Below are 17614 nucleotides of genomic sequence, written 5' to 3'. Positions count from 1 at the left end.
GGAGTGAGCAATATATATGAAGATATTTATTGCATCCTTATTGGAAACAGCAAAAAACTGGAAAACAGGCAACATTTCCATCAGAGGAGAATACCTAAGTAAAAGATGATGCATTCATCCAGTGAATAATAAATATACAGGCTGGAGTGCTTGTCGAAATTAAGGTGGACTCATCCAGGAGGCTTTCTGGGCTCCGTGGAGGTGAGAAGGTCCAAAGTGGGCAGGAGGAGAATGGCAGAGCAGAGTAGACCCTGTGTCAGTCCCAGTGAGGGCAGAGGCAGGGGGGCCACCATTATGGGGCATTTGCCTTTTGGTATTTTATTTAATCCTCACAGTGGTAGCAATCCTATGAGGGTGGTACGAACTGCATCCCCACAATACAGACAAGGACCTGAGGTTCAAAGGAATGGAGTGATCTGCCCAGGGCTATCCAGCTTCAAAGTAGATTCCAGCCCAAGTCTATGCGATGGCTGAGCAGCCAGTGCTTTCCTATGCACCATGATGTCAAGAGTCAATGACCACTATGTTATCTATGGGGCATCCCTTTTACATGATGCTGGCAATCTTTCTTCAGTCTTGAGTGAACAAACAAGGTCAAGATTGTGTGGACACCAGAGATTGACAGTAAGTAGCAAAACAGAAAAAGTTGTACAATACGATGTTGAGCAATAAGGGTATACAATTGTATCAGTGATCAAAGCTGCCACCCCAGGGGCTTCCTGGCTGTCCAGGGGTTAAGAATTCACCTTCCAATGCAGGCAACATGGATTTGATCCCTGGTTGGGGAACGAAGATTCCACATGTAGGGCAACTAAGTCCACAAACTTCAACTACTGAGCCCGCACGCTCTGGAGACTGCAGAGAAGCCTGCACAGCAATGAAGAGCCCACATGCCTCCACTAAGACCTGATGCAGCCAAATAAATAAATATTAAAAAATAATAAAGTGCATGAGGTGAAAGTCTTTGTATTTTATCTGATTTATTGGCTACTCTGGATCTTTGTTGCTGCATGCAGTCTTTCTCTAATTGCAGTGCTTGGGCTTCTCATTGCAGTGGCTTCTCTTGTGGAGCACGGGGGATCTAGGGCTTGCAGGTTTCGGTAGCTATGGCACACAGACTTAGTTGCCCTGCAGCGTGTGGGATCGAACCAGGGATCAAACCTGTGTCCCCTGCATTGGCAGGGAGATTCTTAACCACTCAACCACCAAGGAAGTCTGAGCTGAAGGTCTTACATTAAAAAAAAAAAAAGCTGCCTCCCCCAAATTGTGCTCACAGTCAATAGCAGGAAGGGGCAATGAATGCTCTCTTTCCTCTTTCTCCTATTTTTGAGGTTTCTGTTTTTATCACTATTTTATTTGCACAATAAAAAACCAATTTACAATGAAAAATGGAAACAGGGAGAAAATATGAAACCCTGGGGTGTCCCGTGGCTATGCCTTGAGACCAGCAGCAGCTCCTGGCCTTCCAAAGCCATTTGGATGGCAACACACTTAAAGAAGTTGGTTTCTTCTGGACAAAGGAGGAAAGGAGAGAAATGTACTGCACGACCCAAGCCAGGAGGCCTCAGGTCCTCTCTGTCATGCTTCATATGTTTGTGTCATGACTGCATTGGTGAACCTCTCACCTGGACCGAGGAGACATCATTGTAACCAGGGATTCCCAGACCAGGCGACTTTGTATCTGATGGTTGTTGCTGTTCCCCATTAATTTTTATTGTTAGCTATCCTGGCTTGGATTTGGGCTTGCTAGAGGAAGAGCCAGTATAGGATTCTCTCTGATTGAGGGACAGAGGCCAAGGTGACCTCAGCCAGCAAAGAGAATAGTGAAATAGAAATATCCATGCCTTGGTTTCAGAGCTAGGGTCCAGCAAGTCTTTTGTTCGGGCTTACACTCCTTTGTTGTTATTTATTCACTAAGTTGTGTCTGACTCTTTGCGACCCCAAAAGACGGTAGCCCACCAGGCTCCTCTGTCCAGTAGGATTTCCCAGGCAAGAATACTGAAGTGGGTTGCCATTTCCTTCTCCAGGGGATCTTCCTGACCCAGGGATTAAACCTGCATCTCCTGCATTGGCAGGTGGATTCTTTACCACTAAGCTGCCTGGGAAGCCGTTACACTCCCTATCTTACTCAGTTTTACTCTGTCCTCTAGATCGCCATTCCTTTCAGGATTCCATGCACTGGCCACGCTATTCCTTCAGTTTAGAGTACCCTTTATGGTGTTTCCTGACAGAGCCAAAACCCACCCATTCTTTAATAGCACTTCCTTGATAAAGCTTTTCCCCATCTCCTTTTCAGAAATAGATCATTCCCTTCTCTGACTCCCACAGCACTTGATTTGTATCTTTCCTATGGCAATTGTATTTTTCTGCAGTATGTTATAGTTATTTATGTCCATGTCTGTTTCTCCCACTAAATGGCGAGTTTCTCAAGGTGGCCAAAGAGCCTGTCTTATCCAACTCTGATTCCCCACACACCCTGGCCAATGCCTGGCATATGGTAGGTACTCAATCAAAGTGTGGAATGACATTAAATTAAAACAGCTGAGTTCTTCCTCTTTTTGTGTCATGGACTCTCTGGGAAAGCTGTTGAGATTGTAGGCAGATGACCAGTTGGTTTTATCTGTTTCTTTCCTGTGTATTTTGAAAGGGGCAGGAAGAGGAAGAGAGTTAAAGCTATCTGTGGATCCATATTGCAGAGATTTCAGCCAGGGGTCCTTGGAGAGGGTAGTAATATGAATAATAACTAACATGTGCATGGACTCTGACACTTTCACACCCATTAACTCTGCTGGGTCTCACAAGGACTGTAGGATGTAGGCTGGGTAGGCAATATTTGGCTTGTCCCAATGTACAGCTGAGGAACCAAAGGCTCAGAAAAATGATTTGCTCAAGATTACATCAACTGAAAGGAGAGCTGAGACTCCAAGCCAGACCTGTTGATTTCAAATCACACACTCATGCGGTTGCAGAGATGACAAGAACACAGACTCTATTACTTTTGATAAATGTTTGTGGAATGAAAGAAGAATACCCACAGTTTAACCCTTGAGAAGGTTTACCTACATCAGATTCCAATTGTTATCATGCATGTTTATTTTCTCACCTAGGGGTTCAGTTCCTCAAAGATAGAATTTATGCCTGTTCCTTTATTTCTCTTCCCACAGCTCAGTCCTTTGGCAGGCCCCTCACTTTTGCTGGGTCTTGGTTTCCATGTCTGTAAAATGAGGAGGCTGAGCTAGAAGTTTAAATCAGGTCACATTCCCACCAGCGCCCAGCACAGAGCCTGGCTTACAATTTCCATCACCCTCCTCGTGGACGACTCTCAGCTCCAACGCTAGAGGCCTCCAGGACTCCAGCTGACATGATGGAGTGTGTACCCCGCACGTCACAGCCTCTTCCCAAGCTGGCCATGGAAACTGAGCCTCCTCCAGACAGCAGGGCTGCTCTGCTCACACGGATCAAGTTAGGAGCCTCATTAGTCATGTCAGATGACATAGTTAACACTTGGGGCCAGCACAACCAGTTCATCAAAAGCTCCTATGTGCCTGGCTCCATCACTGTGGCTGAGGAACTACTGTATGTGGAGCAGACAGCACATCAGAGGAGCAGTGCCAGAGTGCTTCTAAATTGGTTTTGATTAATTGCATGGACATGTCTTTAATTGGTGCCAGGGTAGCGGCCAGAGAACTTATGGGAAAGCAGGATGTTATGTTTTCATTCCCTGAAGTCCCATAAAGCAATGAAAGATGAGGAACAGAATCACTGCTCGTTGAAAATTTATCGACCGTGCAGACCCAGAAAACACAAATAACTATCTGAATCGAAACCTAACCTCATTTTCCCAACTCATTGGAAGCCATGCATGTTCCCCTCTGTGCCCCTGCCTGCCTGCTGAGATGTACAACCGAGTGAAAGGTGTGATTTCTGAGAAATGAGTGCTTTAGTGTGGAGACGGCACACTCGGCTTTCCCAGATGGGCGCAGAGGTATCTGGGAAGGCCCCTCCCCTCAGAAACATCTTCTCCTCCAGCACATCAACATCCTTTGAACTGATATCAGATGTTGATCCACTTTGGGTGAAGCATTCATTCACACATTCATTCTTTCTTTTCCCTCCTTGGAGATTTGTATTGAGTGTGTCTTAAATACATGGCACTATTCTGGTGTCATGGGGAATACAGAATGGAGTCAAGTACAGATCCTTCCCTAAGGAAAACAGTTAACTAGGGGAAAATAGAGGGCAGGTCCACAGAAGAATTAATGCATAATGGTTGCATCACAGAAAATGAAACACTGAGATTTGCCATCAAGAAGACTGGGGTTCAGATCTTAGCTCTGATTCTTATTTCTGAGTCATCGCAGAAGTCACTCTGATTCTCTGAGTTTTAACTACAGAATGGGATAACAACACTGCACTGGGTAATCATGAAGCTTATAAGAGGTTGCAGAGTTGAAAGAACAGGGTCCAGGGCCTGGCGTTGATCAAAAAAGGGTTGCCAATTCTGAATAAGCGTCACAAGGGAGGTTCTAAGAAAGTGCTGTGTGAGTTCATGTATTCAGGAAACAAATGTTTACCAATCACATACTCTGTGCCAGGCTCTAGGGATTTAAGAAAAGAAGTTCTGCCAGCAACAAGACAGGTCCACTAGGTAGTAGCAATGCTATATAGTATGGCCCACGCGTGTACATACTAAGTTGCTTCAGTCGTATCCAACTCTGTGCGACCCTATGGACTGTAGCCCACCAGGGTCCTCTGACCATGGGATTCGCCAGCCAAAAATACTGGAGTGGGTTGCCATGCCCTCCTCCAGGGGATCTTCCTGACCCAGGGATCGAACCCGAGTCTCCTGTGTCTCCTGCATTGCAGGCGGATTCTTTAACCTGAACCACTGGAGAAACCTGCTATGTATGGTAAGAATGGCAAATCGTTCTAGGTGTGCTGACAGAAGCCTGCTCTGAGTCAGTGGGGAGGAAAGGAGACAATGGTCACTCTTACTGAGGGTAAAGAAATAGGATAGATATGCCTAAAAAGGCAATGTTTAGGCCAAGTCCTGAAAAATGAGAAGATGTTCATTTGCAGCTAGAACACAAAAGGGTAGTCCCCGCACAATAATACAATGTTCTTTTTGTTTATTGGAATTTGGAATAAACTTCCAATCTGTCCCCTGGATATTGGGGATTTTGGAATCAGCTTCTTTCTTTTTATGGAAACTTCTTTCCTTAGATTTTCCCAAAGGTGACTGCTTCACATTTATAACCTGGTATTTTCTCATTTATTCTTTTGTTTCTTGTATTTCTCCTTCACTAGAATGACTGATCCAAGAGAACACAAGATCTTGTCTTTTCTCTTCACTCTATCACAGCATCTAGAACACTGCCTGACACAGTGTAGGTGTTTGATATATGTTTGTTGCCTGAATAACTAAATAAACCAGGAGGCTCAGGAAGGCTTACTGCTATCAAGGAAATATAAACACACTGCCTGCTGCACTGTTGGCATTGAATTTTTTTTCTCATAAAATTGAGCAAGAAATACCTAAAGCACAGGCGTGCTCAGTCGTGTCTGACTCTTTGTGACCCCATGGACTGTAGCCTGCCAAGGTCCTCTGTCCGTGGAGTTTCCCATGCAAGAATATTGGAGCAGTGGCTGATCCATGTCAATGTATGGCAAAAACCACCACAACGTTGTAAAGTAATTAGCCTCCAATTAAAATAAATAAATTAAGATTAAAAAAAAAAAGGGTCATTTTTCGGGTCATTTTTCTTTCTTTTTTTTTTTTTTTAACAGCCGTCTGTCTACAAAGCAGATATGTGGTCAGATGTACATGGGTGTAAACATTGATGTAATGCCAATTTTTACCTAAAAAGACCATTTTCAGGCTTGATGAAGGTTGCTTACAAAAAGAAGAAATGTGTTGATTCCATAATCATCTTTTTTTTTTTTTTTTTTTTGGGTTATCGTTACTATCTTTCTAAATTCCATATATATGCGTTAGTATACTGTATTGGTGTTTTTCCCCCTGGCCCACTTCACTCTGTACAATAGGCTCCAGCATCATCCACCTCATCAGAACTGACTCAAATGTATTCTTTTCAATGGCTGAGTAATGACCCAAAAAATCTACCATTGAAAATGACAATAAAGGGATTTCTCTGGTGGTCCAGTGGCTAAGACTCCAAGCTCCCAGTGCTGGGGGCCTTTGCTCGATCCCTTGTCAGGGAACTAGATCCCATAGACCACAACTAAGAGTTCACATGCTGTAACTAAGAGTTTGCAGCTAAAGACTCCACATGCCACACAAAGACTGAAGATTCCATGTGCCACAGCTAAGATCCAGTATAGCCAAGTAAATAAATCATTTTCTTTAAAAAAATGGCATTCAAACCAAATGGGTTTAGAACTCAGCTATATCTAATCTATAAGACAAATTCTTAAAAAAAAAAAAAAAAAAAGGATACTGGAGTGGGTTGCCATTTCCTTCTCCAGTGGATCTTCCGGACCCAAGTATCAAACCCGCTGTCTCTTGCATCTCCTGAATTGGCAGGCAGATTCTTTACTGCTGAGCCACCTGGAAAGTCTCACCTAAAGCACAGGCTGGAGGAATTGAGATGGGAAGTAACAGAAGAGGTGGTCTCCGAGCTGCTCCCTGAAGGCCAAGACGGGTGACAACATGATGGGGATGTTAGAAGGGCATCAGGAGGATTAAGTAAGATAGCTTTTAAATCTCTTCCAACCTTGAGCTTCTAGGATTGTCTCCCAAACAAATCATCTCTTGCCACCCTTCAGGGTCTCCTCATCACACCCCTCCTTTCTACCCCACCCTGTCTGGAGTCTGTAAGGACATCTGACACACCATTTCCTGCCAATGAAAATCATGAACTGACGTGTGACCTTGTTCTCAGTTTTTACCATCCCCCACATGGAGATGGCCCCATAACTCAGGGTGGGGGCCCCACACAAGGATAGCCTTTCCACAGGGCGGCAAATAAGGTGGAACTGTTTACCTACCAGCACCTTCCTGGCCCTGCTCCCAGATAATTCCATGTCCTCTGGTCCTGAATCTGCTTCTTCGTTGGATGCACCTCAGTTCACTTGCTGGGGCACTGATGTGTGACTATTTAACTGCCTCTGCTTCCTGTCCCAGCGATGCTGGGCTTTAGGGAGCACAGGAGAGACAAGAAAGAGAGCTTTGTATGAGGTAAGCTTTGACGGTCATAATAAAGGCCCCAAACTAACTTATACATACACAGTGCTCGACAATTTACAAAGCCCTAGAGAACTCCGGTTCATCCCTCAAGACCCTGCACCTCTTTTCACTCACCTTCAACTCTCCCAGGCAGAGCTAATCCTTCCCTCCACACTTTGTAGAGCGTCCATTAGACCCCTTATTACCCTGTAATGAATTTGTATACGTGTCTCATTTCCTTCATTAAATCATCAATTTCTTGATGACAGATCTCTTCTCTCCTAGTTAAACACATTTCTTTCTTAAAAAGTACTTTTCATCATACATATTTTTCTAATTATAAAAGTAACATTTATAGTTATAATGATCAAAATTGTATATATAAATGTATAATGAAGAAAATTTTAAATCACCTATAATTTCATCACCCAGATAAAACCACTGTTAACATTTTTAATCGGAGAAGGCAATGGCAACCCACTCCAGTACTCTTGCCTGGAAAATCCCATGGATGGAGGGGCCTGGTGGGCTGCAGTCCATGGGGTCACTAGGAGTCGGACACGACTGAGCGACTTCACTTTTTCACTTTCATGCATTGGAGAAGGAAATGGCAACCCACTCCAGTGTTCTTGCCTGGAGAATCCCAGGGACAGGGGAGCCTGGTGGGCTGCCGTCTATGGGGTCGCACAGAGTCGGACACGACTGAAGCGATGCAGCAGCAGCAGCAACATGTTCTATATATCTTGAGCCTTTTCATAGCATATAGAAAGTAAAAATGGACTATATAATGCGTGTAGTTTCACAGTCTGGCTTTAGCATCTTTCCATTGTGAACATAAACACATCATTGACAATTCTTCAAAAACATCATTTTAAATGGCTGCACTATTTTCATTTAATGAGTTGACCACAATTTACCTGACAGTTTCCTCACTGAGAGACATTTAGGCTAGTTACTTCTTTTTACTGTTTTTCCAAATAAAATGAGTAGCTGTACACATAAGTCTTTATCTACATCTTTGACTATTTCCCTCAGGAAGATTCCTAGAAATGGAATGTCTAGGTCAACTGGTTTAAACTCCTTAAGCTGGTTCTTGATGCTCACTGCCAAACTGCTCTAAGAACCAATTTACACTTCCAGTAGTACATGAGTGTGCCCATCTTACAGTGTCCTCACCTACATTTAGTATTATCCCATTGGAATCTTCACCAACCACAGTGATCTTCTCACAATTGCCCTTAGGGTGGGTAATTTTCTCAAGCACAGCAAAAATTATTCAACCATACAGAGTTGTCTTCTTCTGAGATAATAACCTAAGGAGGGCATATTTGTTTGAACAGATCTTTTACTACTGTAAGTATTTCTATAATTTTGATTTGAAAATTGCCCAAAGAGCAGAAACTTCACTCTTTTGCACCTCAATTGCAATATAATTCTGTCTTTGGGGAATGATTTTTTATTTTCAGCCACCATCAAAAGCCATTTGGAACTCATAGCAAATGAGATGAGGAGCTGCAGCTGGGTTTGAGTCAGAAATGAGGTGTAATTTTACAGTAATGAGATTGAGATCTTTCTGTGACTTGTAAAGAGGATTCCCACAGGAGTTCTTGGGCAGAAGTGGCATCATCACAAGTGCCAGGCCTCTCTACAGGACCGTTCCAAAGTGAGTACAGGCAGGAGGAGGCATGAGTCTAGCTCGTATATGGCCCGTCTCCCAGGACTTCATCATTATAGCCCCAGGTACAGGCGTCAATTCATTTCAGAGCTGGTCCTGTTCCACTTTCTGTCTTCATCTAGCCCGCTTGGCCCTGATGTGACTCCAAGGCCAAGATCTTAAAGGGCCAGTTTAGGGGGAGGGTGTCTCCTGCATTGCTGCTTTGGCAGGTGGGTAATTACCGCTAGCGATCCCTGGGAAACCCCCGGAAAACAACAAAGGCCACGGAAGAGGCAAGCATTCAAGAATGAGATTCAAACCCACAGCCTGCAGAGCACAATGGATTAGCAGTCTGTCGCTTTAACCACTCAGCTACCTCACCCAGGTGGCAATAGTGGTAAAGAACCACCCTACCAGTGCAGGAGATGTGAGAGACTCTAGTTCTAACCCTGGGTTGGAAAGATCACCTCCAGGAGGGCATGGCAACCCACTCCAGTATTCTTGCCTGGAGAATTCCATGGACAGAGGAGCCTGGCAGGCTACAGTCCACGGGCTCACAAAGAGTCAGACATGACTGAGAGACTGAGCAGGCACCTAGATGATTTTACTTCACAGGATTGTTAGAAACGGGAACTACATAGAACCACACCAACATAGACGCAGACAGATGCACAGTCACACAAAATAGCTAAGGTGTACCAAGCACTTACTCTGTGCCCAGTACTGTGCTTTATATGCATGTGGCCGACACCGCTGTTTGACCACCTAGAAGCTGTTTCTCTCTTGCTACTTCTTTAGGGGTGATTGTGTAGCCCAGTTCTGGCAAGTGAGATTTAGGTAAAACTCTTATGGGAGTTATTGGGAGCGCTTTTGCTTTCCTAAGGAAACAGGACTGCTAAGTCTGAGCTGTTTTCCCACCCCCACCCTTTCCTGCCTTGATCTTGGAGGTAAGGTTGGGCATCACAACCATCTTGTAATCTAGATGGAAAGACCAAAGGAGCTTGTTATATAAGAAAGTATATAACTACCTATTTGGTTAAAATAACTACCTATTTGGTTAAGTCACTGCTAGTTATTGCTTACAGCTAATAATATTCTAATACACATGCATAAAAGATATCCACACATAATAAGATGCCCTATGAAGTGTTTCCATTGATACTCATATTCAAACACAGTTCCTCCATCCAGAGAACTAATGATATGAATGATGATCATCTCGTATTTATGTAGCACTTGGCAATTTTCAAAAGATTTTCACATCCATTTTGTCATTTGTTCCTTACAACTCTGTAAGGAAGGCAACTTTTTATCTGAAAAATCCTTTTCAATTGCAAAAGGATATTTAATAAGTATTTTAGAATGCTCATATGTTACACATAGGCTTGCCTTCTTTTCTTCTTTTCCCTTTTTCCTTCCTTCTTTCCTTCCATGCCAACCCTGGGCCTGTTTCTCTCAGACTCACCCCTCAGGCTTCTTCTGCTCTGTTGTGCTCTGTAATGCAGGGACATTGATCCGTTCAGGCTGGGAATCCAGGCCCCAACACATCTGACTTTGGCCTAGGGAAAGTATCATACTAGCAGGAGATTGGGGGTAGGTGGGGGCTGGAAGGTGGGGGCTGGAAGGAAGATGCTGGGATGTTTTTTGCCCTCTGCCCCCCACCACCATCTGCCTCAGGGGCATTTCTGGCTGCATATTTTCAATGGCTCCTGCTCCCAGTGTTAGGGGTCAAGCTTCTGACCACGTGGCTCCTGGCTTCCATCTCCTGGCTCCCCATCCCCCGTGAGACTGCCTCCTCCCTCTGCCCCTTTGATTTATGGATAGCAGTGGTTTCCCTAAGCTCTGGGCTGCCTCTCCATCCCCTATCCTACGACCTGTGTAACCAGTCCACTTCATTAGGTCCCTCCACTGTAAATATTTGACATGTCCTCTTTTTCCTCAGTTACACTCATTGATCCATATCGCCTTTTTAGGGCACCCACTCAGGGTCAGGTTCTGTGCAGGACGCACAGGGCAAGAGGTGTGCTAGTCTAAGGAGCAAAGCGAAAAGCCTCAGCATGTAATGGTCTCTGCTGAGGGATCCCTAAACTCAGCAAAACTTACAGGTAAGTCTTGCCATTGCCTGGGCTTCTTCCTTTTTCCAGAGGCAAGCCAGAGACAACGGGCAGGACCCTCGGTATGTCCCCTTCAATACCCACTGCACGAGTGAGTTTGGGAGTGCTTCTGGATGATGGCAGAAATGCCTGTTGGCTTTCACCTCCTCCCAGACAAATGCTCCTACCAAGGGCTCTCGGGCTCAGGACAGCCTAGCTTCCACGACCTGCATTGTACTCCCTTCCCTTCTAAACAGCCTTACCTAAAGAAGCAGGAAGAATCTTTTAGAAAGTATTCGCTTCAGCAAAATGCCAGAGATGAATTATCCATAAAAGTTAATGATGGAGAGAAGCCAGTGGTACCAAGTCAACTTGAAGATGCTTAGATATCTTGCATGGGATTTTGCAAACAGACTGGACAAAAATCCCATTTAAAGTTTTATGGCTTTGGCAATGTAGACAACCATTCTGAGCTTCAGTTTTGGAGAACAAAATGGAGACAATACATGTCTTCCTCATAGGATGATTGTTTCTGATCTAAGAAACTTCAGAAACATGACCAATTATCCTAACATAGATGGGCCCCTCCCAACTATAGACACGTGGAGATGCTGTATGAACTATAACAGAAAAGTTATATTTTTATTGCCAATTTTGAAAAAAAATATAAAGAGAAATCTCTAGATAAAATAAATGAAAAAGAAATGGAAAACTCAAAGCCAGAACAGGCCAGGTGATGTGCCTGAGCTGCCACAGAGATTTCACACTTATAGATCCTGAGAGCTGCAGGCCAGGGTTACACTGTATACTAAGGAGTAGAGATGGAGCTTCAGTCCTGGACAAGTAAGAAAGTTGGAACAGAGCCCACTGCAAAAAGCCCTGACATTGGAAGCTCTGTCCTCTTCCATGAAAAGGAGACTAGCTAAACTCTATCCCAAGGTCAGAGAAGTTCAAGGAAGCTATATGTCTGATGAGGCCTTGGGTAGGGGAAAAAATGGCACTCATGAGAAATAGAAATTCTAATCATGGCCAAATGCTTATGGGGGGTTTAAATTTACTCCACCTGTATGTGAAAACAGCTATTGAGAAGTTAACATAAAATTCTTGGATTAGGGCTGAAGTAAGACCTATTAAAATTCTTAGGTTTAGGCTGAAGTGAATTCAAAATAGCTCTGCAGAATGCTTAACAATTCAGGGCTTGCAGATCCACTAGAAAAAGCAATCCTTGATGAAGATGCTCACAAAAAGTATCAACCCCATGAGGAAAGAAATGAGCAGAATGGAGAGTCAATCAACATAACAAACTAGAAAGAAGAAGGGTAAAAACAGAACCATCTGAAAGAGACTATGAATTAGGATGATTAATATAGATATGAGAAGCAGTAGAAGCCATAATAAAATAATAGAATAGTATAAGAGGAAAAGAGTGGGGAGATTTAAAAAACAATCATGTAGAACTTCCTGAAATGAAAGACACTGCCACTGAAATTAAAAACTCAAAGGATACTAAACTACCTATAGATCTAGCTGAAGAGGGACTTAGAAGAAAAATTTGAGGAAATTACCCAAAACAGAATAAAAAGAGAGAAAGAAATAAAAAAACCTGAACAAGAATTTAAGAGATATGAGTGATAAAAAGAGAAAGTCAAGCAGATGTCTAATAGGCATTCCAGAAAGATTTAATAGAGGGAATGACCCTGATGAAACTGCAAAACCACAAGGCAAAGAGAAAACTATAAAAGCCCTCAGTGAAAAGGGCCAGATTACCAAAAGGGATGTTAACTATGACAGCACCTTTTCATCAGCAACAATGGAACCAAAATACAAGAGGATAATATCTTCAAAATGTGGAAAGAGAATAAACCTCAAACTACAATTCTGCACAAGTTAAATTCATAAGTGACACCAAATTTTCAGCCATTTGCAGACAAGCGAAGATGATGAGTTTACCTTACACAAACTTTGCTGAAAGAATACAAGTGGATATACTTCAGTAAGAAGAAAATAATTCAATCCAGCAAAATAAGTTAGATGTAAGGAGGGGGATGCAACGAAGGTTCTAGAGTCAGCTCACATCAGCCCAAAGAGCCGACTCTTAAAATTTCAGGAATTTTGAAAACTGGATGTTAAACAATCATTGCTAAAAGTTAAATCACACAAACTTACATTTAAATGAATTACTTTAAAATACAGGTTTAAAATCCTCACAATGTTTCACTTCTTAATTATTTTACTACAACTTTGCTATTATCTATGCTCTTGAGGTTATTTATATCTCACGCATCTGTATGGTAGAAGTACTATGTAATGGTGTGCTGTTGGGCATCTTTTCCCTTTCTCTAGACTTCAGTGACGTCACATTGCTAGCTTGATTATGGCTTGAGCACCTCAAAGATCAGCAAATGCTACAAATCAAGACTACCTTTGGACTTCTCCCTTTGGACAATGGATGCGAATCCACCTGTCGATGCAGGGGACATGGATTTGATTCCTGGTCTGGGAAGATTCCACATGCTACAGGGCAACAAAGCCCGTGCACCATGACTACTGAAACCTGTGAGCCCTAGAGCCCATACTCTGCGAAAAGAGAAGCCACCACAATGAGAAGCCCAGTGCACTGTAACTAGAGAGTAGCTCCTGCTCTCCGCAACTAGTGAAAGCCTGCATGCAGCAAGGAAGACCCAGTGCAGCCAAAATGAATTAAAAAAAAAGACTCCCTTACTCCCTACCACATGACAGCTGATTGTTACTATCTATCAGCACATGAAAGTGGAGAGTGAAAAATTTGGCTTAAAGCTCAACATTCAGAAAACGAAGATCATGGCATCTGGTCCCATCACTTCATGGGAAATAGATGGGGAAACAGTGGAAACAGTGTCAGACTTTATATTTTGGGGGGCTCCAAAATCACTGCAGATGGTGACTGCAGCCATGAAATTAAAAGACGCTTACTCCTTGGAAGGAAAGTTATGTCCAACCTAGATAGCATATTCAAAAGCAGAGACATTACTTTGCCAACAAAGGTCCGTCTAGTCAAGGCTATGGTTTTTCCAATGGTCATGTATGGATGTGAGAGTTGGACTGTGAAGAAGGCTGAGAGCTGAAGAATTGATGCTTTTGAACTGTGGTGTTGGAGAAGACTCTTGAGAGTCCCTTGGACTGCAAGAAGATCCAACCAGTCCATTCTGAAGGAGATCAGCCCTGGGATTTCTTTGGAAGGAATGATGCTAAAGCTGAAACTCCAGTACTTTGGCCACCTCACGCGAAGAGTTGACTCATTGGAAAAGACTCTGATGCTGGGAGGGATTGGGGGCAGGAGGAGAAGGGGATGACAGAGGATGAGATGGCTGGATGGCATCACTGACTCAATGGACCTGAGTCTGAGTGAACTCTGGGAGTTGGTGATGGGCAGGGAGGCCTGGCGTGCTGCGATTCATGGGGTTGCAAGGAGTCGGACATGACTGAGCAACTGAACTGAACTGAATCAGCACATGGGGCTTCCCAGGTATCGCTGCTGATAAACAATCCACCTGCCAGGGCAGGAGACAGACATAAGAGATGTGGGTTCAATTCCTGGGATGGGAAGATCTGCTGGAGGAGGGCATGGCAACCCACTCCAGTATTCTTGCCTGGAGAATTCCAACGGACAGAGGAGCCTGGAGGTTGCAGTCCAGGGGGTTGCAGAGTTGGACACAACTGAAGTGACTTAGCATGCATCAGCATACTGCTGAATATAAGAAATAATGGTTTCCAATGCTAGGTGTATGTCCAAGAGAACTGAAAATATATGCCCATAAAAATACTTAGATCCAAATGTTCATATGGATCCAAATGTTCCCTGATGCTGGGAAAGATTGAAGGCAGGAGAAGGAGACAACAGAGGATGAGATGGTTGGATGGCATCACTGACTCAATGGACATGAGTTTGAGGACACTCCGGGAGTTGGTGATGGACAGGGAAGCCTGGCGTGCTGCAGTCCATGGGGTCGCAAAGAGTTGGACACAACTGAGCAAGGGAACTGAACTGAACTGAGGGTGTAGGGATAGGAGGTGGGGGGAGGTAGTGGGTAATACCAGTAATGAGTATGAGATTTCTTTGGGGGATAGTGGTGATTGCACAATCTTGTGAATATGCTGAAAATTATTGAATTGTAACTGTAAAAGGGTGAATTTTATTGTATGCAAGAAAGGACTTGGGGAAGGAGGAAGGGGTAGTTAGGGAGTTTGAGACTGACATGTACACACTGCTATATTTAAAATGGATGACCACCAAGGATCTATGTATAGCACAGGGAACTCTGTTCAGTGTTATGTAACAACTTAAATGGGAAAAGAATTTGAAAAAGACTAGATACCTGTATAACTGAATCATTTGCTGTACACCTGAAACTAACAAAACATTGTTAGCCAACTATACTCCAACATGAAATAAAAAGTTAAAATGAGAAAGAAATAAAGAAAGGTAGGCAGAGAAATTGGTATGTATATTTGTAAATCTAAATAAATACCGGCTGTTAAAACATCTAATGGAGGGAATTGAGTGGTTAAAAGTAAGTTGGAACCAGAATACTGAAAACCAAATTACCTGGAAGATAAAAGGGGGTGGAGAGCAGAATTAAAGAATTCTAAGTTCCCGAAATCTTCACAATGAGCTAGTGATTAACTTAACAATTTAGGTTGAGTATGCACATTAGTAACAGAGGAACATCCACTGAAGGAATATAATTAGAAAGTATAATTTCCAAACCACTAGTGAGACTAAAAAGGGGATAAAGAAAATAACCAAAGTACAAGAGGGCAGGATAAGAGAATACAGCAAATAAAACACGTGGCAAATGACAAAACAAAGGGGGAAGATATCTCTAATATATCAAAATGAGAAGAAATATAAACATGCTTATTAGACAAAGATTCTTAGACTGGATTTTAAAAAATCCAGCTGTATGTTGGTTACAAGAATGCATTCAAAAGTTAAGGACACAGAAGTGTTAAAAGGATGGGGAAGATATACTAGGCAAATACAAAATGAAGTAATGCAACAATAATAGACTTTAAGTAAAAAAGCATTGTTAGGGATACAGTCAAATGCCTTAATGATAAGAGGGACAGTTCATCAGGAAGATATAATGACCAGAACATATTTGTTCCAACTGGAAATATTGCCTCCAAATATATAAGAGAATTACAAGGAGAAATGGACAAATCCACATAGTGGGAGATTTTGACACATCTCCCTCAGTAGCTGATAGAGTAAGAAGACAAAATATTTGTAAGGCTATAGAAGATTTGACTGATTGGAAAGAGTCAGTTTTCATTCCAATCCCAAAGAAAGGCAATGCCAAAGAATGCTCAAACTACCACACAATTGCACTCATCTCACACGCTAGTAACGCTCAAAATTCTCCAAGCCAGGCTTCAGCAATACGTGAATGGTGAACTTCCAGATGTTCAAGCTGTTTTTAGCAAAGGCAGAGGAACCACAGATCAAATTGCCAACATCTGCTGGATCATGGAAAAGGCAAGAGAGTTCCAGAAAAACATCTATTTCTGCTTTATTGACTATGCCAAAGCCTTTGACTGTGTGGATCACAATAAACTGTGGAAAATTCTGAAAGAGATGGGCATACCAGACCACCTGACCTGCCTCTTGAAAAACCTATATGCAGGTCAGGAAGCAACAGTTAGAACTAGACATGGAACAACAGACTAGTTCCAAATAGGAAAAGGAGTACGTCAAGGCTGTACATTGTCACCCTGCTTATTTAACTTCTATGCAGAGTGCATCATGAGAAACACTGGACTGGAAGAAGCACAAGCTGGAATCAAGATTGCTGGGAGAAATATCAATAACCTCAGATATGCAGATGACACCACCCTTATGGCAGAAAGTGAAGAGGAACTAAAAAGCCTCTTGATGAAAGTGAAAGAGGAGCGTGAAAAAGTTGGCTTAAAGCTCAACATTCAGAAAACGAAGATCATGGCATCTGGTCCCTTCACTTCATGGGAAATAGATGAGGAAACAGTGGAAACAGTGTCAGACTTTATTTTGGGGGTGATTGCAGCCATGAAATTAAAAGACACTTACTCCTTTGAAGGAAAGTTATGACCAACCTAGACAGCATATTAAAAAGTAGAGACATTACTTTGCCAACAAAGGTCCGTCTAGTCAAGGCTATGGTTTTTCCAGTGGTCATGTATGGATGTGAGAGTTGGACTGTGAAGAAGGCTGAGCGCTGAAGAATTGATGCTTTTGAACTGTGGTGTTGGAGAAGACTCTTGAGAGTCTTGGACTGCAAGGAGATCCAAAAGTCCATCCTAAAGGAGATCAGTTCTGGGTGTTCATTGGAAGGACTGATGCTGAGGCTGAAACTCCAATACTTTGGCCACCTCATGTGAAGAGTTGACTCATTGGAAATGACCCTGATGCTGGGAGGGAATGGGGGCAGGAGGAGAAGGGGACGACAGAGGATGAGATAGCTGGATGGCATCACTGACTCGATGGACGTGAGTCTGAGTGAACTCCGGGAGTTGGTGATGGACAGGGAGGCCTGGCATGCTGCAATTCATGGGGTTGCAAAGAGTCGGACATGACTGAGCAACTGAACTGAACTGAACTGATAGAAGATTTGAGCAACACAAATATCACTTTTTCTATCTTTCCATACTTCCATTCCTGGGCCT

The 17614-nt window shown here is 43.1% G+C and overlaps 1 protein-coding gene across 1 annotated transcript in view; it reads right to left on the bottom strand.

Moving 5' to 3' along the window:
• Nucleotides 1-1438: 1438 nt before the first annotated feature.
• GVQW3 (GVQW motif containing 3) overlaps nt 1439-17614 on the bottom strand; it is a 32675-nt gene continuing 16499 nt past the window's right edge. Inside the window, exon 2 of the mRNA XM_010812762.3 lies at nt 1439-3815. Within this exon, the coding sequence (XP_010811064.3) occupies nt 3555-3815 (261 nt within the window). The 3' untranslated portion in view covers nt 1439-3554. The remainder of the gene's footprint in view (nt 3816-17614) is intronic.

The sequence above is a fragment of the Bos taurus genome, chromosome 15 (assembly GCF_002263795.3).
Source record: "Bos taurus isolate L1 Dominette 01449 registration number 42190680 breed Hereford chromosome 15, ARS-UCD2.0, whole genome shotgun sequence".
NCBI lineage: Eukaryota > Metazoa > Chordata > Mammalia > Artiodactyla > Bovidae > Bos > Bos taurus.
Note: the sequence above shows the minus strand (reverse complement) of the source record. Positions and strands in the feature narration are given on the sequence as shown.